General features: G+C 66.9%; 1 protein-coding gene across 1 annotated transcript; it reads right to left on the bottom strand.

Annotated features, from left to right (window-relative positions):
- Positions 1 to 109: 109 nt before the first annotated feature.
- CAMTA2 (calmodulin binding transcription activator 2) lies at positions 110 to 15,888 on the bottom strand. Its single transcript, XM_072848604.1, is given in 30 exon segments — positions 110 to 239; positions 587 to 713; positions 971 to 991; positions 1,517 to 1,524; positions 1,867 to 2,024; positions 2,804 to 2,875; positions 2,973 to 3,177; positions 4,189 to 4,394; positions 4,967 to 5,085; positions 6,163 to 6,403; positions 6,818 to 6,896; positions 7,386 to 7,585; positions 8,793 to 8,822; positions 8,825 to 8,925; positions 9,488 to 9,643; positions 9,742 to 9,862; positions 9,963 to 10,023; positions 10,025 to 10,130; positions 10,133 to 10,513; positions 10,516 to 10,659; positions 11,363 to 11,391; positions 11,393 to 11,462; positions 11,465 to 11,497; positions 12,062 to 12,236; positions 12,354 to 12,425; positions 13,250 to 13,385; positions 13,490 to 13,557; positions 14,199 to 14,299; positions 14,375 to 14,465; positions 15,812 to 15,888. Coding segments are annotated over 29 exon segments (3,315 nt in total). The 5' UTR covers positions 14,406 to 14,465; positions 15,812 to 15,888; the 3' UTR covers positions 110 to 175.
- Between the last annotated feature and the right edge of the window lie 4,427 nt (positions 15,889 to 20,315).

Genomic DNA, 20,315 nt, shown 5'->3' with positions numbered 1-20,315 from the left:
AAAGAGCCCACGCGGGGCCGGGGGGGCGGGGGCATGCGGGGGAGGGGTAGAGGAGTGCGGGGGAGGGGCGTGGGGTGGCTCTGCCCCCCTCCCCACGAGCCCCCGGGGGACCCAGGCGTGGGATAAGGCAAAGCCTGGGGGTGGGGAGCCCCCGCCGCCCCGGTCCCCGTGGGGGTCACGAGGCCAGGCCCCGCGGCTGTAAACTGTCCACCTGCTGGCTCTGCTTCAGCTCCTCCATCCTGGGGGACACGAGTGGGGGGACACGAGTGGGGGGGTCAGGCCCCGTGGGGACCCCCCCAGTGTCACTTGTCCCTGCCCACGCCCCGTGCCCCCCAGCCCCACATCCCCCTTCCCCCAGCCCTGTGTCCCCCACCACGTGCCCATTGCCCCCCCGTGTCCCCCCACTCGTGTCTCCCCCACTCGTGTTCCCCCATGTCCGGCCACTCTTGTGTCCCCACCCGTGTCCCCCCTCCTGTCCCCCCACTCTTGTCCTCCCTGCGTCCCCTACCCCATGTCCCCCACTCGTATCCCCCTCCACTTGTGTCCCCTCACTTGTGTCCCCCCCGTGTCCCCCCCGTGTCCCCACCGGTGGCGGCAGCGCCGCAGGAACCGCATGATCTTCCGGGCCGCCTGGTCCTGCCGGATGGTGAGGAAGGAGCCCCTGGGGGGAGGGGACGGGAGGGGAGGGAGGGTGAGGACCCCGCGGACGGGGACTCGTCCCCAAGGACCCCGGGGTCCCCGGCACCCAGCACCCCGGCACCCAGCACCCCTTGTCCCTGAGCACCCCGGCACCCACTGTCCCTTGTCCCCAAACATCCCAGTGCCTGGTGTCCCCTGTCCCCAAGAACCCCAGTGTCCAGCACCCCTTGTCCCGCAGCACCCTGGCACCCAGTGTCCCTTGTCCCCAGCGCCCCTTGTCCCCAGCGCCCCAGTGTCCAGCACCCCTTGTCCCAAGCACCCTGGCACCCACTGTCCCTTGTCCCCAGCGTCCCTTGTCCCCGAGCACCCTGGCACCCAGTGTCCCTTGTCCCCGAGCACCCCAGTGCCTGGTGTCCCCATCCTGGAGAACCCCACTGCCCAGCACCCCTGTCCCCGGCACCCAGTGTCCCTTGTCCCCAGCGCCCCTTGTCCCCAGCACCCCAGTGTCCAGCACCCCTTGTCCCCAGCACCCCGGCACCCAGTGTCCCTTGTCCCCAGCACCCCAGTGTCCAGCACCCCTTGTCCCCAGCACCCTGGCACCCAGTGTCCCTTGTCCCCAGCACCCCTTGTCCCCGAGGACCCTGGCACCCAGTGTCCCTTGTCCCCAGCGTCCCTTGTCCCCCGCACCCTGGCACCCAGCGTCCCTTGGCCCCCAGCACCCCAGCGTCCAGTGTCCCTTGTCCCCGAGGAGCCTGGCACCCACTGTCCCTTGTCCCCGAGCACCCCAGTGTCCAGCACCCCTTGTCCCCAGCACCCTGGCACCCAGTGTCCCTTGTCCCCAAACACCCTGGCACCCAGTGTCCCTTGTCCCCAGCACCCCAGTGCCTGCTGTCCCCATCCTGGAGAACCCCACTGCCCAGCACCCCTGTCCCCAGCACCCTGGCACCCAGTGTCCCTTGTCCCCAGCACCCCTTGTCCCCAGCACCCCGGCACCCAGTGTCCCTTGTCCCCAAGCACCCTGGCAGCCACTGTCCCTTGTCCCTGAGCACCCCAGCATCCAGCACCCCTTGTTCCCGAGCACCCTGGCACCCAGTGTCCCTTGTCCCCAGCGTCCCTTGTCCCCAGCACCCTGGCACCCCCTGGTCCCCGAGCGCCCCGGCGTCCCCCGTCCCCGCGCGGCACCCACCGGCGGCGTGGCGGGAGGCTGGCGGGGGCGGGCGGGGGGGCCCCTGCGCCAGGCGCTGGTGCTCGCGGTGGCTGCGGTAGCGCTGCTGGATGAGGACGGCCGCGCGCCGCCGCCGCTGGAACCGCTTCTGCTCGGCGTAGCTGCGGAACTTGCTCTGGATGAGGATGGCCGCCTGCGTCATCCGCTGGTACAGCGCGAACTGCCACGGGGACACCGCGGTGACACCCCCGGCGACACCCCCGGCGACACACCCCGACGACACACCCCAGCGACACACCCCAGCGACACACCCCCGGTGACACACCCCGGCGACACCGGCCACGCCGCCTCGGCGCTCGCCAGGCCGCGATGCGCGGCCCCGGGCGCACGGTGACGCCCCTGGGCAGGGACCCCCGGTGCTCAGGGACCCGAGGGGGACCCCGCTGTCCCCCCAGCATCTGGGTGTCCCCACCCCAGCACCCCCCGGGGGGACCCCGGTGTCTGAGCCCCCCCACAGGCACCCCAACATCTGGGTGTCCCCACCCCAGCACCCCCCGGGGGGGACCCAGGTGTCTGAGCACCCCAAAATCTGGGTGCCCCCACCCCAGCATGGACGCTGGTGTCTGAGCACCCCAACATCTGGGTGCCCCCACCCCAACACCCCGAGGGGCACCCCAGTGTCTGGGCACCCCGAAATCTGGGTGCCCGCACCCCAGCACCCCCCGGGGCACTGCGGTGTCTGAGCCCCCCACAGGCACCCCAACATCTGGGTGCCCCCACCCCAACACCCCCTGAGGGGCACCCCGGTGTCTGGGCACCCCAAAATCCGGGTGTCCCCACCCCAGCACCCCCCGGGGCACCCCGTTATCCGGGCACCCCGTTACCTTCAGAGCAATCCAGGTAAGCTTGTGGGGCAGAGAGAGGGGGGTTAGGGGGGCTGGGGGGTGTCCCAGGGGCGGGGGGCCTCGGGGGTTTTGGGGTCCCCCCGCACCCTGTTACCTGCTTATACTTGCGGTAGCAGCGCTGGATGACGGCGGCCGCCATCTCCTGCTGCTCCTTCAGCCTCCGGCCCTGTCGGGGGGAGAAGGATTTGGGGGGGTCAGCACCGCTACGGGGGGGTGGGGGTGTTTTTGGGGGTCCCCTGGGCGGGGCGGGGGGACACACGCACCCGGTACTTGCGGAAGGCGCCCTGCACGAGGCGGGCGGCCTCGTAGAGCTCGTGCTGCTCCTGGTCGGAGAGGGTGAGGAGGGCGACGGCGCCTTCGCCCCGCGCCCCCCCCGAGGCGTTGAGGAACTCGGCCCAGGCGGCCGCCGAGGGGGGGGGGGGCGGCCGCTCGGGGACCCCCGGGGCCCCCCGGGATGGCGGCTCCGCTCTGGGGAGGGGGGCAGGGTGTGAGGCCTGGCAACCCCCCCCAGGGGGATATTGGGGTGTCAGAGGATGTGGGGACCCCCCCAGTGGGATATTGGGGTATCAGAGGATATGGGGACCCCCCCATCAAGATATTGGGGTATCAGAGGATATGGGGGACCCCCCCATGGGGATATTGGGGTGTCAGAGGATATGGGGACCCCCCCAGTGGGATATTGGGGTGTCAGAGGATATGGGGACCCCCCCATCAAGAATATCGGGGTGACAGAGGATGTGGGGGACCCCCCCAGTGGGATATTGGGGTGTCTGAGGATGTGGGGGACCCCCCCATCAAGATATTGGGGTGTCTGAGGATATGGGGGACCCCCCCATAGGGATATTGGGGTGGTTGGAGGAAGTGGGGGACCCCCCTACAGGGATATTGGGGTGTCTGAGGATATGGGGGACCCCCCGTGGGGATATTGGGGTGCCAGAGGTTGTGGGGACCCCCCTGCAGGGACATTGGGGTGTCCCAGGATATGGGGGGGACCCCCAGTGAGATATTGGGGTGTCACTGCATGTGGGGGACCCCCCCAATGGGATATTGGGCTGTCCCAGGATGTGGGGGGACCCCCAGTGGGATATTGGGCTGTCCCAGGATGTGGGGACCCCCCCATGGGGATATTGGGGTGTCACTGCATGTGGGGGACCCCCCCAATGGGATATTGGGCTGTCCCAGGATATGGGGGGACCCCCAGTGGGATATTGGGCTGTCCCAGGATGTGGGGACCCCCCCATGGGGATATTGGGGTGTCACTGCATGTGGGGGACCCCCCCAATGGGATATTGGGCTGTCCCAGGATGTGGGGACCCCCCCATGGGGATATTGGGGCGCCCAGGACACGTGGGACCCTCCCCTGGGGACATCAGGGCGCCACAGGACACTGCACGTCCCCCCCTCCCCGGGGACATTGGGCCGCCCCAGGACGTGGGGACCCCCCCCGGGGCACACGGGGCTCCCCCAACCCGGGGGTACCTGTGGGGGGGGGCGGGGGGGCGGTCGACGCTCTCCAGGTACGTGGCCAGCCAGGCCATGGCGGCGCTCAGCCCCGGCGTCCCCGGCGTCCCCGCCGCCGTCCCCGCCGCCGTCCCCAGTGTCCCCGGGGGCCCCCCCGGCGCCTCCTGCTTGATGCGCTCGGGGGTGGCCTCGATGATCTGCCGGGCCAGCGTCACCACCTCCGCCTGGGGGGGGACACCAGGACAACGGGGGGGGACACCGCTCCGTCGGGGGTCCCCACCTTTAGGGGGTCCCCAACCAGGGTCCTCCCCCATGTGCGTCCCCAACCCTGGGGGTCCCCAGATGCTGGGGTGTCCCCCCCCGCCATGGGGGTCCTCAATCCTGGGGGTTCCCAACTGTAGGGGGTCCCCAAGCCCGGCCACCAGGGTCCCCCCCATGTGTGTCCCCAACCCTGGAGGGGGTCCCCAATCCTGGAGGGGGTCCTCAACCAGGGTCCCCCCCCATGTGTGTCCCCAACCCAGGGGTCCCCAACTCTGGGGGGGTCCCCAATCCTGAAGGGGGTCCCCAACCAGGGTCCCCCCCATGTGTGTCCCCAACCCAGGGGTCCCCAACTCTGGGGGGGTCCCCAATCCTGAAGGGGGTCCCCAACCAGGGTCCCCCCCATGTGTGTCCCCAACCACGGGGTCCCCAATCCTGAAGGGGGTCCCCAACCAAGGTCCCCCCCATGTGTGTCCCCAACCCAGGGGTCCCCACCTTGGGGGGGTCCCCAACCCAGGCGGGGTCCCCCGTTACCTGCAGGGCGTCGTCGGCGTCGGGGGGGCTGGGGGGCAGCCCCCAACTCTCGTCCTCGGGGGGCCGGGGGCGGGTCCCTCCGAGAGCCCCGAGGGGAGGAGAGGCTGCTGGCCGTGCTCAGCCCTGCGGGGACACGGGGGGACACGGGGGGACAGGGGGTGGCTTTAGTCTGGGGGGGACACCCGGGGGTGAGGACGTGCGGGGGCTGGGGAGGGGCCAGGGGACACCTTGGGGACATGTTGGGGGGCAACTTGTGGGTGCAAAGAGGCTGTGAGGGGACAGGGGACACGGAGGGGGACTTGGGGACACCTGGGGACATGTGGCGGGGGCAAAGGGGGACACAAAGAGGCTGGAGGGGACAGGGGACATGGGGGGGACTTGGGGACAGCTGGGGACATGGGGGGAGGAGGGGGTATAAAGGGTTGTGAGGGGACAGGGAGTTGGGGACACTGTGGGGACATGTGGGGGGGCACAAAGAGGCTGGGGAGGAGACAAGGGGACACGGAGGGGGGATTTGGGGACACCACGGGGACATGTGACAGGGGAAAGGGGGACAGAAAGAGGCTGGGGGGACAAGGGACATGGGGGGGACTTGGGGACAGCTGGGGAAGTGGGGGGGAAGGGGAGCGCAAAGAGGCTGGGGAGGGGACAAGGGACATGGGGGGACAGGACTTGGGGACAGGCTGGAGGGGACCAGTGACGCCCTGGGGGGATGCAGGGAGGAGCTGGGGGGACGTGGGGACACGGTGGCGGTGGCCGTATGGGTGTCAGGGTGACCAAGAACAGGGAGGGGACACAGTGACAGTGACCACACCGGGGTGGCACTGACTGGGAGCAGGGAGGGGACACGGTGACGGTGACCAGGAGCAAGGAGGGGACACGGTGACAATGACCACACCAGGGTGGCACTGACTGGGAGCAGGGAGGGGACACGGTGCCGGTGACCAGGAGCAGGGAGGGGACACGGTGACAATGACCACACCAGGGTGGCACTGACTGGGAGCGGGGAGGGGACACGGTGCCGGTGACCAGGAGCAGGGAGGGGACACGGTGACAATGACCACACCAGGGTGGCACTGACTGGGAGCAGGGAGGGGACAAGTGACGGTGACCAGGAGCAGGGAGGGGACACGGTGACAATGACCACACCAGGGTGGCACTGACTGGGAGCAGGGAGGGGACACGGTGCCGGTGCCATACCTGTGTCAGGGCTGGCGGAGAGCGGGGAGGGGACGCGCAGGCCGGGGAGGTGACAGCGCGGGGACGCGGGTGACAGCTGTGGCTGCAGCTCCTCCAGGCGGGTGACAAGGGCCAGGTGGCCGCGGGCGCGGGCCAGGGCCAGCGGCAGCCGCCCCAGGGTGTCGGGGACGGCCAGCGCCCGCCGGTCCCAGCGGCACAGCCGCTCCGCCGCCTCCCGGTGACCCAGGGCGCACGCCCACATCTGGGGACGCGGTGGCACCCGGTCACCAAGGTCCCCTCGTCCCCAAGGGTCCCCTATGTCCCCGAGATGCCGCCCCCGGTACCCTCGGCCCTGCCCGTGCCACCACCTCGCACCCACCCCCTTGGTCCCACTGCGTCCCCATCCCCGCCATGTCCCTGCCACGTCCCCACCGTGTCCCCGTTGTCCCCACCCTGACCCCTTGTCCCCAAAGGTCCCCTTGTCCCCAGGATGCCACCCCGCTACCCTCAGCCCTGCCCGTGCCACCACGTTGCACCCCGTCCCCTTGATCACGTCCTCTCCCTGCTGTTGCCTCCATCCCCACCGTGTCCCCGCTGTCCCCACCACGTCCCCGCTGTCCCCACCACGTCCCCGCTGTCCCCAGCGTGTCCCCACCCCGTCCCCTTGTCCCCTCACCAGGGGGGTGCAGGAGAAATGGTCCACGTTGAGGGGGTCGACCTCCTGCTCCAGCTCCAGGCTGTCGGCCGCCAGCGCCCTGCGGGGACAGGAGGGGACACGGCCTGGGGGTGTCACCTCCCCCTGGGGGTCACCTCCCCTCGGGGACACGGCCTGGGGGTGTCACCTCCCCTCGGGGACAGGTCCCCAGGGGGTCCCCATCCCTGTCCCATCCTGTCCCCATCTCATCCCTGTCCCTGTCCCCATCCCTGTCCCCAACACGTCCCCACCTCTGTCCTCAAGGTGCCCTTAACGCAGCCCCAAGGCGCCCCCAAGTGTCCCCATCCCTGTCCCCAACATGTCCCCAAGTGTCCCCATCCCTGTCCCCAAGGTGTCCCCAAGACTCACCGCCAGCGCCGCAGGGCCTCCACCCTGTCCCCATCCTTGTCCCCATCCAATCCCTGTCCCCAAGGTGTCCCCATCCCTGTCCCCAAGTGTCCCCAAGGCTCACCGCCAGCGCCACAGGGCCTCCACCCTGTCCCCATCCAATCCCTGTCCCCAAGTGTCCCCAAGTGTCCCCGAGGCTCACCGCCAGCGCTGCAGGGCCTCCACCAGGCCGGCGTAGCCCTGGGCGGCCGCCAGGTGCAGCAGCGTCATCCCGCGGAAGGTGGCCCCGTGGGCCAGCGCCGTCCCCGACGCCGTCCCCGACGCCGTCCCCGGCCAGCCCGGCCGTGCCATCATGGCCTCGCAGACGGCCACCACCCGGGCCTCGAAGGAGGACCCCGGCCCCTGTCCCCGTGGGGACGTCAGGGGACACCGGGGGGCACAGGGGGTGGCAGGGGCACTGGGGGCATCAAGGGACACCAGGGGACGTGGGGGACATCGGGGACATCAGGGGATGTGGGGGATGTCAGGGGACACCAGGAGATTTCAGGGGACAGTGGGGACATCAGGGGACACCAGAGCATTTCAAGGGACATGAGGGATGCCAGGTGACAGTGGGGGACACTGGGGATGTCAGGGGACACCAAGGGACACTGGGGACATCGGGGACACCAAGGGACATAGGGGACATCAGGGGATGCTGGGGGACATGCAGGACATCAAGGGGCAGTGGGGACGTCACGGGACACCAGGGATGTCAGGGGATTTCAAGGGACGTCGGGGACACGAGGGGACAGTGGGGACGCCAGGGAACACGGGGAACATCAGGGACATCGGGGGACAGTGGGGACACCAGGGGACACTGGGGGACATCGGGGACATCAGAAGACATCAGGGACAGTGGGAACCTCGGGGACACTGGGGACATTGGGGGACAGTGGGGAAGCTGGGGGACATGGGGGGACATCGGTGGACAGTGGGGGACATCAGGGACACCAGGGGACAGTGGGGACACCAGGGGACACCAGGGGACATGGGGGACAGTGGGGGACATCAGGGGACAGTGGGGGACAGTGGGGACACCGGGGACATCAGGGGACAGTGGGGACACCGGGGGACACCAGGGGCATCAGGGGACACCGGGGGACATCAGGGGACACCGGGGGACATCAGGGACAGTGGGGACACCGGGGACAGTGGGGGACAGTGGGGGGACAGTGGGGGGACAGTGGGGGACACCACGGAGAGCAGGGACACTGGGGGACACCAGGGGACATGGGGGGACAGTGGGGACATCAGGGACACCGGGGCATCAGGGGACAGTGGGGACACCGGGGACATCAGGGGACAGCGGGGACATCAGGGACACCAGGGGACACCAGGGACATCAGGGGACAGTGGGGACACCGGGGGACACCAGGGGACACCAGGGGACACCGGGGACAGTGGGGACATCAGGGGACAGTGGGGGACAGTGGGGGGACAGAGGGGACATTGGGGGACACCACGGAGAGCGGGGACACTGGGGGACACCAGGGGACAATGGGGGACAGTGGGGACACCCTGGAGGAGGGGGGACACACGCAGGCATGGGGGTGGGGCGGGGCCTCACCTGCTCCGGGGCGGGGTCGGGGGCGGTGCCGGTGCCGGGGGGCCCCGCGGGGGGAGGGGCGCGGGGGGCGGGGCCCCCAGGCGAGTCTCCAGCTGCTCCAGCCGCTCCAGGATGGACAGGCGGAACTGCGCCTCTGGGGGGGGACCCGCGTCCGGGAGAGGCCCCCCCCATCCGAATGGTGTCACCCCCCACGAGGGTGGGGACAAGTTGGGGGCGCCCCCCCCCCAGGGGACCCAGGGGTGCGGGTGTCACCCCATGTGAGGGCGGGGACAATTTCGGGGTGCCCCCCCCGCCCCCCCAGGGCACCCAGACGTCCAGCTGTCACCTCACCCAAGGGTGGGGACAATTTGGGGCCCCCCCCCCAGGGGTCTGGGTGTCACCTCACCCAAGGGTGGGGACAATTTGGGGCCCCCCCCCAGGGGTCTGGGTGCCACCTCACCCAAGGGTGGGGACAATTTGGGGCCCCCCAGGGGTCTGGGTGTCACCTCACCCAAGGGTGGGGACAATTTGGGCCCCCCCCCCAGGGGTCTGGGTGTCACCTCACCCAAGGGTGGGGACAATTTTGGGGTGCCCCTCCCCCCAGGGGACCCAGGTGTCACCGCCCACAAGGGTGGGGACAATTTTGGGGTGCCCCCCCGCCCACAGGTGACCCAGGGGTGCGGGTGTCCCCCCCCCCCCCCGGGCGGGGGTGACACGGGGGGGTCCCCCCTCCCCGGCAAGGGACAGCCAGTCCAGCTGGGATCCGGGGGTCCCCGTCGTCGTCCCCCGCGCCCGGTACTCGAAGGGGACAGCGGCCGAGAGGAGCCGGGGGGGACAGGCCACCCGCAGGGCGGCCACGCCCGCCTCGTGCGCTGGAGGGGGGTGTCAGCCACCGTGGGGGGGGGGTCACGAGTGGGTTGTCCCCCCCCCCCCCCCCCCCCGCCCCCTTGGGGACATTGGGGACACTCACGGGGACAGTAGCAGCGCAGGACGCCCGGCTGGACCAGGGCGGCCGGCACCGACACCCGGTCGAAGAGGCAGCTGTAGGCGCCGGCACCCCACGGCCCCGTGATCAGCACCTTCACCCCACCCTGCGTGGGGGGGAAATAAAGGGGAGGGGGTGTGGGTGTCACCGTGGGTCCCCCCACGCGTGTCCCCCCTCGTCCCCCCTTCCCCGAAGCGGGCGCTCACCTCGGGGTAGGACCACTCCGGGGAGAAATCGGTGATGGCCGCGGGCGGCTCGGGCGGGGGCGGGAGGGGAAGGGGGTGCGTGGGGTGGGGGGCTCGCGTGGGGTGGGGGGGACCCGCCGTCGCCCGCCAGCAGCTCGGCGAAGGGGAGGGCGAAGGGGGCTGGGTGCCGGCGGCGACGAGCTCTGCGGGGGGCTGGGGGTGTCGCCGCCGCCGGCGCCCCCCGCCTTCCTCCTCCTCCTCGTCGTCGTCGTCACCCCCTAATTTTGGGGGCCGGGGGGCGCCGGGGGGGGCTTCGGCCTCGCAGCCGTAGGTTTGGCCCCGGCGGGGGCTGTTGAGGAAGCAATCGGGGTCGAAGGCGGGGGGGGGCGCGGTGTGGGGCAGGCCCACGGAGGCGCCGTGGGGCAGCGCCGTGGGGCAGGAGCCTTCGGGGGTCACCAGGTGCTGGCTGGGGGTCAGACCCAAGGGATTTTCGGGTCCCCCCGGGGCCGCCCCCCCTAAATTGGCCACTACCAAAAGGGGGAGGCCTGGGGGAAATGGGGGGTCCTTCGGGGGCCCCCCAGGCCCGGGGAGGGTTGGGTGGTGTCGGGGGAGGAGGGGCGGCTTTGGGGGCTCGGCCGCCGCCCCGCCCGCCCCCGCTCCACTTTGGGGGAGATGATGCGGTGTTTGGTGCTGCCGCACTTGTGGCCTGGGGTGCCTGGGGGGGGGGGGAGCGTTAGGGGAATTTGGGGGACCCCGGGGGTGGGGGGGTCCCCTGGGGGGCAGGGGGCATTCAGGGGTCCCAGGGGGTTTGGGGTGCCAGAGGGGTCCCAGGGGGTTTGGGGGTCCCAGGGGGTTTGGGGCTGCTGGTCCCCAAGAGGGAGGTTGGGGTCCCCTGGGGCTGCTGGGGGCGGCAGGGGCATTCGGGGTTCCCAAGGGGTTTGGGGGTGCCGGGGGGTCAGGGGGTCCCGGGGGTTCTGAGGGGTCCCGGGGGTCCTGGGCAGGTTTGGGGGTCCCAAGGGGAGTCTGGGGGGTCCTGCGGGGATTCCCGGGTTCTGAAGGGGTCCCAGGGGGTTCGTGGGGTCCCCAAGGGGGCTGGGGTGGTCCCGGGGGGTCTCAGCGTGGTTCACGGGGTCCCAGGGGGTTCGGGGGTCCCAGGGGTTCGGGGGGTCCTGAAGGGGTCCCAGGGAGGCTTGGTGGGTCCCAGGGGGGTTCACGGGGTCCCAGGAGGCTTGGGGGGTCCCGGGGTGTCCCAGGGGGTCCCAGAGGGTTGGGGGGTCCCAGGGGGTTGGGGGTCCCAGGGGTGTCCCAGGGGGGTCCCAGAGGGTTGGGGGTCCCAGGGGGTTTTGGGGGTGCCAGGGGTGTCCCAGGGGTTTGGGGGCCCCAGGGGTGTCCCAGGGGGCTCGGGGGTCCCCGTCTCACCCAGCCCCCGGCGCAGAGGCAGGCGTGGGTGCGGGGGCGGCCGCGCTTGGTGGCTCTCCAGGACGTGCTGCACCAGCTGCTCCAGCGAGAGCCCGGCCGGGGCCCCCCGTTACCGCAGCCCCACTTCACCCCGTGAACTGCGGCGGGGGGAATTCAGTGAGAAAAGGGGGGCAAATTCAGGGAGAAAAGGGGGGGAGAAATTCAGTGAGAAAGGGGGGCAAATTCAGGGAGAAAAGGGGGGGAGAAATTCCAGGGGGGGCAAATTCAGGGAGAAAGGGGGGAATTCAGTGAGAAAAGGGGGGCAAATTCAGGGAGAAAAGGGGGGAGAAATTCAGTGAGAAAAGGGGGGCAAATTCAGTGAGAAAGGGGGGGAATTCAGTGAGAGAAAAGGGGGGGCAAATTCAGTGAGAAAAGGGGGGAGAAATTCAGGGAGAAAAGGGGGGAGAAATTCAGGGAGAAAAGGGGGTGGGGGGGCAAATTCAGGGAGAAAAGGGGGGGAGAAATTCAGTGAGAAAGGGGGGAAAATTCAGTGAGAAAAGGGGGGGCAAATTCAGGGAGAAAGGGGGGAGAAATTCAGTGAGAAAAGGGGGCAAATTCAGGGAGAAAGGGGGGCAAATTCAGGAGAAAAGGGGGGTGGGGGGAGAAATTCAGGGAGAAAAGAGGGGGGGTTTGGGGGGTGCCCCCCCCAAAATAAAACTCACACATGGGGCGGAGCTGGGCGACGAGCTCCTCCTGCGACCACTTGAGCCACTCGCGGGGGTCGGCGGCGGCGGCGCAAAGCGGGGGGCCGCCGGCGCAAAGCGGGGGGCCGCAGGGCCGCCCGCACTCCTCCATGGCCGGGACGTTCAGGTAGTGAACCAAGACGATGTCGGGGTTCTGTGGGGAAATGAAGGGGGTGGGGGGAGTCTGTGGATTTGGGGGGCTAAGGGGGGTGTGGGGACCCCTCCCCCCGGTGTAGTTTTGGGGGTCTCTGGGTGCCCCCCGCCCCGTTACCTGCAGCAGCCAGTACCAGCGGCGGTGGAAGGTGGGGACCATGGAGGAGTGGACGTAGCAGCCGTAGAGGCACTGGGGGACAGGCGGGCTGGGGGGCCCCCACACCCCCCCGACACCCCCAAACCTTCCTTTGGGGGTCCTCACCCCCCAAAGCACCCGCCGGGGTGCTGACACCCACAAGCTGCTGATGGGGGGGGGGCTCACACCCTCGTCTGCCTGGCTGGGGGGGGCTGACACCCCAAATCACCTCTTGGGGTCCCCAGCACCCCCATGGAACCAGACAGGGGTCCCCAGCACCCCCCCTTGGGGGTCCCCAGCACCCCTAGATCTCCTTTTGGGGTCCTGACACCCCAAACCACCCTCTGGGGGTCCCCAGCACCCCCAACCCCCCTTGGGGTCCCCAGCACCCCTAGATCCCCTTTTGGGGGTCCTGACACCCCAAACCCCCACTTGGGGGTCCCCAGCACCCCCAACCCCCCTTGGGGGTCCCCAGCACCCCTAGATCTCCTTTTGGGGGTCCTGACACCCCCATACCACCCTCTGGGGGTCCCCAGCACCCCCACCCCCCCCCCTTGGGGGTCCCCAGCACCCCTAGATCCCCTTTTGGGGGTCCTGACACCCCAAACCCCCCACTTGGGGGTCCCCAGCACCTCCAGACTCCCCCCTTGGGGGTCCCCAGCACCACTGGATCCCCTTTTAGGGGTCCCCAGCACCCCCAAACCCCCTCTTTGGGGATCCCCCCCCCCCCAGTCCCCACTCAGGGCTCGCCCCCTCCCCACTCCTCCTAGCTGTGCCGGGGCTGGGGGGGGGGGGGAGGTTTTGGGGGGGCTTGGATGATTTGGGGTTTTTTTTGGGGGGGGGGTTGGGGGTTTTTGGGGGGCCCCCCCGCCTCCTACCTCCACCCCCTGCACCTTCAGCTTCATGTGGTCCTCGCGGGTGGTCTTGCCGTCCTTGCGCTTCTTCCAGCAGTAGCCGTCCTTGCGGTACTTCACCTTCTTCCGGTTGTAGAGGATGACGGAGCCGTTCTGCGGCCTGGAAACGGGGGTGAGGGGGGGGGCACCCCACGTCCTGGCACCCCCCCACGGCGACCCACGGCTGCCCCACGGCGACCCACGGCTGCCCCACGGCCGCCCCACCTGGTCTTGGGGGAGCAGGAGAGCCACTCGTCGTGTTTCTCGAAGGTGATGAGATAGGAGGCGATTTCCTAGGGGGAAGGGCTGAGGTGGCCCCCCTGTGTCACCCCGTGTCACCCTGTCACCCCTGTGTCACCCTGTCACCCCCCGTGTCACCCTGTCACCCCCGTGTCACCCTCGCTATCGCGTTGTTGTCCCCCCCGTTGTCACGCTGTTCCTCATCATCCCCGACCCCGCTGTCCCCCGTCCTCTAATGTCCCATTGTCCCCACTGTCCCCTCACCCTGTCCCCAGTGTCCCCGATGACCCGTTCCCCTGCTGTCCCCTGTCCCCGTGTCCCCGTGTCCCCACTGCCTTGTCCCCGTGTCCCCAATACCCCGTCCCTCCACTGTCCCCATGTCCCCCCCATGTCCCCCCACTCTTGTCCCCATGTCCCCTCCGTCCCCCCGTCCCCAATACCCTGCCCCCCATGTCCCTGATGTCCCACTCCCCCACTGTCCCCATCATCCCCGTGTCCCCCACTGTCCCCATGTCCCCCACTGTCCCCATGTCCCCCGTGTCCCCAGCGCCCTCTCCCCCACCACCCCACCCCTGTTCCCCCGCCCCATCCCCGTGTCCCCCGTCCCCATTCCCCCCAATCCCCCCGCGTCCCCAAGTGTCCCCCGCGTCCCCAAGCATCCCCCGCGTCCCTGCGTCCCCCGTGCCCCCGCCACCTCGTTGGTGTTCCAGCGCAGCTGCTCCTTGGGCAGGACGGGGCATTTGGGCAGACACTCCACCAGCTTCCGGGGCAGGAAAACCTTCAGGGGGCTCCTCTCTGCAGGGCAGGGGTGAGCGTGTCCCCCCGTGTCCCCTCCCGCCGTGTCCCCCTCGCGTCCCCCCCACCCCTTACCAGAGACCTCGGTGGGTTCCTTACTGCTCATCTTGGGGGGCGGCGCGGGGCCCTCACAGCTCCCCTCGGGGCGCGGAGGAAGGGGTCGCACCTGGGGGGGCGGGGGGCGGCACCGGGGTCACCCCCCACCCGCCCCATGTCCCCGAGCGGGTGACGGGGCGGGGGGACGCCGTGGGGACGCCGCGGGGACGTCCCTTGTGGCTGGGGCCTGGCGACTGCCGGCACCCACCACCGCCGCCCTCGGCGCCCTGCCCCACAGCCCGTGGCACCCCACGGCCCCGCCCCACACCCCAAAGATCCCTGCCCCGCGGCACCCCACAGCCCCGCCCATGGCACCCCACATCCTCGCCCCACAACCCCAAGACTCCCACCACGTGACACCCCACAACCTTGCCCTATGGCACCCCACATCCCCACCCCTTGGCACCCCACACCCCCCCACACCCACACCCTATGGCACCCCACATTCCTTCACCACACCCCCAAGACCCCCACCCCATGGCACCCCACGGCACCCCACATCCCCAAGACCCCCGCCCCATGACACCCCACATCCCCCCCACATCCCCACCCCATGGCACCCCACACCCCTGCCCCACAGCACCCCATGACACCCCACATCCCTGCCCCACGCCCGCACCCATGACACCCCACATCCCCACCCTACAGAACCCCATATTCCCGCCCCATGGCACCCCACACCCCCATCCCACGGCACCCCACATCCCCACCCCACACTCCCAAGCCCCTGCCCCATGACACCCCACACCCACACCCCATGGCACCCCATATTCCCACCCCATGGCACCCCACACCCCTGTCCCATGGCACCCCACAGCACCCCACATCCCCACCCCGCACCCCCAAGACCCCGCCCCATGACACCCCACATCCCCGCCCCACACCCCCAAACCCCCGCCCCATGGCACCCCACATCTCCACCCCACATCCCCAAGACATCCACCCCATGACCCCCCACACCCCCACCCCATGGCACCCCACATCCCCGCCCCACAGCACCCTACATCCCCACCCCACACTCCCAAGCCCCCTGCCCCATGACACCCCACACCCATACCCCATGGCACCCCAAACCCCCGTCCCATGGCACCCCACATCCCCAAGACCCCTGCCCCCTGACACCCCACATCCCCCCACATCCCGACCCCATGGCACCCCATGACACCCCACATCCCTGCCCGACACCCGCACCCATGACACCCCACATCCCCACCCTACAGAACCCCACATCCCCGCCCCAAACCCCTAAGCCCCCTGCCCCATGGCACCCCACATCCCCGCCCCACACCCCCAAGCCCCCGCCCCATGGCACCCCACATCCCCGCCCCACACCCCCACCCCCGGCACCCCACATCCCCGCCCCACACCCGCCCCCATGACACCCCACACCCCCGCCCCACGGCCCCCCGGCCCCACCTGCCGGCAACGGGAGGCCGCCGCCTCCTCCGCCTCCGCCCCCGCCGCCGGCCGCCATCTTCCCGCCCCGCCGGGGGCCAGCGCTGACAGCGCCGCCGGCGCGTGACCTCAGCGCGCACGGGGGGGCGGGGCCGCGCCGCGAGGGAGGGGCGGGGCCAGGCGGCGGGGGGCGGGGCCGGGGGCGGGGCTATCCGGGGCCGGCTCCCGCCCGGCTACAGGGACGGGGGAGCTATAGGGCGGTATAGGAGGGAGTTATGGGGAACATATGGGGCAGCTATGGGGCTCTATAGGAGACGCTTATGGACCACTATAGGAGGCAGTTATGGGGACCATATGGGGCAGCTACAGCCTTCTATAGGAGAAGATTATAGGGACTATATGCGACACTTATGGGGCTCTATGGGAGTGCGATATGAGGACTATATGGGGCTCTATAGGAAGGGGTTATGAGGCTGCTATGGGGCACTATAGCAGGTGCTTATGGACCCCATACGAAGCAGCTATGGGACACTGCATAGATTCATTGTGGAGCCCATATGAGGCAGCTACAGGGCTTTGTAGGAGATTGTTATGGGGCGCTACAAGGGATCCCTATGGGCCCATAGGAGGTGGCTATAGGGCACTATAGGGGGTCCCTATGGGGCCCATATGAGGTCACTATGGGGCACTATAGGAGTTGCCTATGGGGCGGCTATGGGGCACTATAGGGGGTCCCTATGGGGCCCATATGAGGTCACTATGGGGTGGCTACGGGGCACTATAGGAGGTCCCTATGGGGCCCACACAAGGTGGCTATGGGGCACTATAGGGGGTCCTTATGGGGCCCATACGAGGTGCCTATGGGGCACTATAGGAGGTCCCTATGGGGCCCATACGAGGTCACTAATGGGGCACTATAGGAGTTGCCTATGGGGCGGCTATAGGGCACTATAGGGGGTCCCTATGGGGCCCATACGAGGTCACTATGGGGCACTATAGGAGTTGCCTATGGGGCGGCTACGGGGCACTATAGGGGGTCCTTATGGGGCCCATACGAGGTCACTATGGGGAGGCTATGGGGCACTATAGGAGGTCCCTATGGGGCCCATACGAGGTGGCTATGGGGCACTATAGGGGGTCCTTATGGAGCCCATACAAGGTGCCTATGGGGCACTAGAGGGGGTCCCTATGGGGCACATACGAGGTCACTATGGGGCACTATAGGAGTTGCCTATGGGGCGGCTACGGGGCACTATAGGGGGTCCCTATGGGGCCCATATGAGGTCACTATGGGGCACTATAGGGGGTCCTTATGGGGCCCATACGAGGTCACTATGGGGCACTATAGGGGGTCCCTATGGGGCCCATATGAGGTCACTATGGGGAGGCTATGGGGCACTATAGGAGGTCCCTATGGGGCCCATATGAGGTCACTATGGGGCACTATAGGGGGTCCTTATGGGGCCCATACGAGGTCACTATGGGGCACTATAGGGGGTCCCTATGGGGCCCATACGAGGTCACTATAGGGAGGCTATGGGGCACTATAGGAGGTCCCTATGGGGCCCATACGAGGTGCCTATGGGGCACTATAGGGGGTCCTTATGGGGCCCATACAAGGTGCCTGTGGGGCACTAGAGGGGGTCCCTATGGGGCCCATACGAGGTCACTATGGGGAGGCTACGGGGCACTATAGGGGTTCCCTATAGGGGCTCGTTTAATCCCGTTCTATTCACCTATGGCGCCACGTCCATCAACGCGTCCCTATCGATCGCCCCCCGCGCTCCTCCGCGTTTGCGTCCGTCCAGCGCTGTCGATGCGATCGGCGCCAGCGCGGCGAACGGCGCTGTACGCGGCGCACCCCCTCTGCACCGGTTTTACCCCATTTGCATCGATCGTATCCGACCCCGACCAATCGTCTCCGCGATTCAGCGCCGCAACGAGCTGCCGTTCACCCGCCGGACAGCCAGTACCGTATAGCCGCGATCAACGTATACGCGCGTAACGGGTACGAAGGGACGCGTTCGTAACGGGCGCCGAGAGACGCGGCCGTTTTGGGGCCATTTGGGGATGTTTTGGGCCATCAGGGGACATTTTGGGGCCGTACCTGGCGAAGGGGACGAGGGCTGCCCGGGGCTCGTCCTCCATGTCGTGGTGGGGGTCCTGGGCGCTGCGGGGAGGGGACGTGGGGGAAGCGTGAGGTAAATGGGGGAAATGGGGGAAATGTGAGGGAAAATGGAGGAAAAGGGGAAAGTGTGAGGGGAAGTGTGAGGGGAAGTGTGAGGGGAAGTGTGAGGGGAAACGTGGGAGGAAACGTGGGAGGGGAAACGTGGGAGGGGAAACGTGTGAGGGGAAACGTGGGAGGAGGAAGGGGGGAAAACCTGGGGGAAAAAAGTGTGAGGGGGAAAGGGAGGGGAAATGGAGGAAAAGGGGAAATGTGAGGGGAAATGTGAGGGGAAATGTGAGGGGAAATGTGAGGGAAATGTGAGGGAAATGTGAGGGGAGGAAGGGGGGAAAACCTGAGGGGAAAAAAGTGTGAGGGGGGAAAGGGAGGGAAAATGGAGGAAAAACCTGAGGAGAAAAGGAGGGAAAAAGGGGAAACGGTGAGATGGGAACGGAAGGGAAAGGGAAGGGAAAAAGCGTAAGGGGGAAAGGAGGGGAAATACGTGAGGGGAAATGGGGGAAGTGTGAGGGGAAATGCGGGGAAACAGGGATAAAGCGTGAGGAGAAAATGAGGGAAAAGAACGGAAAAGGAGGGAAAAGCGTGAAGAGCAAAGGAGGGAACAGGGAGAAGTGTGAGGGGAAATATGTGAGGGGAATGGCGGAACGGGGAGGGAAAGTGTGAGGGGAAAATGTGTAGAAAGGGGGGTAAAGCGTGAGGAGAACAGGAGGGAAAAATGTGAGGGGAAAAAGGAGGGAAAAATGTGAGGGGAAAAAGGAGGGAAAAATGTGAGGGGAAAAGGAGGGAAAAGCGTGAGGGGAAAAGGAGGGAAAAGCGTGAGGGGCAAAAGGGAGGGAAAATGGAGAAAACCGTGAGAAGAAAAGGAGGAGAATGGGGAAAAAGCGTGAGGGGAAATGGAAAAGGAGAGAAAAGTGTGAGGAGAAAAGGAGGGGAAATATGTGAGGGGAATGGCGGAACGGGGAGGGAAAGTGTGAGGGGAAAATGTGTAGAAATGGGGGTAAAGCGTGAGGAGAACAGGAGATAAAAATGTGAGGGGAAAAGGAGATAAAAATGTGAGGGGAAAAGGAGAGGGGAAAAGGAGAGGGGAAAAGGAGAGGGGAAAAGGAGAGGGGAAAAGGAGAGGGGAAAAGGAGAGGGGAAAAGGAGAGGGGAAAAGGAGAGGGGAAAAGCAGGGAACAGGGAGAAGTGTGAGGAGAAAAGATGAGAGAGGGAGGGAAAAGTGTGAGGGGCAAAATGGAGGGAAAATGGAGAAAAACCAGGAGAAAAGGGGGAGAATGGGGAAAAAGCGTGAGGGGAAATGGAAAAGGAGAGAAAAGTGTGAGGAGAAAAGGAGGGGAAATATGTGAGGGGAAATGCGGGAAAAGGGGGAAAAGTGTGAGGAGAAAATGTGGGGAAATGGGGATAAAGTGTGAGCAGAAAATGAGGGAAAAGCAGAGAAAAGGAGGGAAAGCGTGAGGATAAAAGGAAGGAAAAATATGAGCGAAAAAGGAGGGAAAAATATGAGGGAAAAATATGAGCAAAAAAGCAGAGAAAAATATGAAGGGAAAAACGGGAGAAGAAAACGGGAGAAGAAAACGGGAGAAGAAAACGGGAGAAGAAAACGGGAGAAGAAAACGGGAGAAAGCCGTGAGAGAAAAAAGAGGGAACGGGGAAAGGAGGGAGAAGGAGGGAAAAGCATGAGGGGCAAAAGGGAGGGAAAATGGAGAAAAACTGTGACGAGAAAAGGAGGGAAAGACGGGAGAAAAAGGGGAGAATGGGGAAAAAATGTGAGGGGGGAAAAGGGAGGGAAAAGCGTGAGGGGAAATTGGGGAAAGGGTGAAGGGAAATGGAAAAGCAGCGAAAAGTGTGAGGGAAATGGAGGGAAAAGCCTGAGGGGAAAATGGGGAAAAGTGTGAGAGAAAATTGGGTAATTGGAGGGAAAAGTGTGAGGGGAAGCGGCAGGTGTGGGAGGAAAGTATGAGGGGGAAAAGGGAGGGAAAAGCGTGAGGAGGAAAGGGAAAGAGTGAGGGGAAAAAGGTGGGAAAACCTCGAGGGGGACATGGAGGCAAAGCGTGACGGGGAAATGGGGGAAAGCGTGAGGAAAAAAGGAGGGAAAACGCGAGGAAAAGGGGGGGAAATAGCGTGAGGGGAAAAGGAAGAAGAAGGAAAAGTTTGAGAGAAAAACATGACGAATGAATGGGGAGAGTGTGAGAAGAAAAGGGAAAGAATGAAAGGGAAAAGTGTGACGGGGAAGTGTGGGAAAAAAAAGGCGGGAAAACTGTGAGGGGTGAAAATGAACGATAATGGGGGAAAATATGAGGGGAAAAGGAGGGATAATGGAGGGAAAAGGGGGGGAAAGGAGGA

This window comes from Ciconia boyciana, chromosome 32 (assembly GCF_034638445.1).
Source record: "Ciconia boyciana chromosome 32, ASM3463844v1, whole genome shotgun sequence".
In the NCBI taxonomy this organism is placed as follows: Eukaryota; Metazoa; Chordata; class Aves; order Ciconiiformes; family Ciconiidae; genus Ciconia; species Ciconia boyciana.
This window is presented reverse-complemented; position numbering and strand designations above follow the sequence as displayed.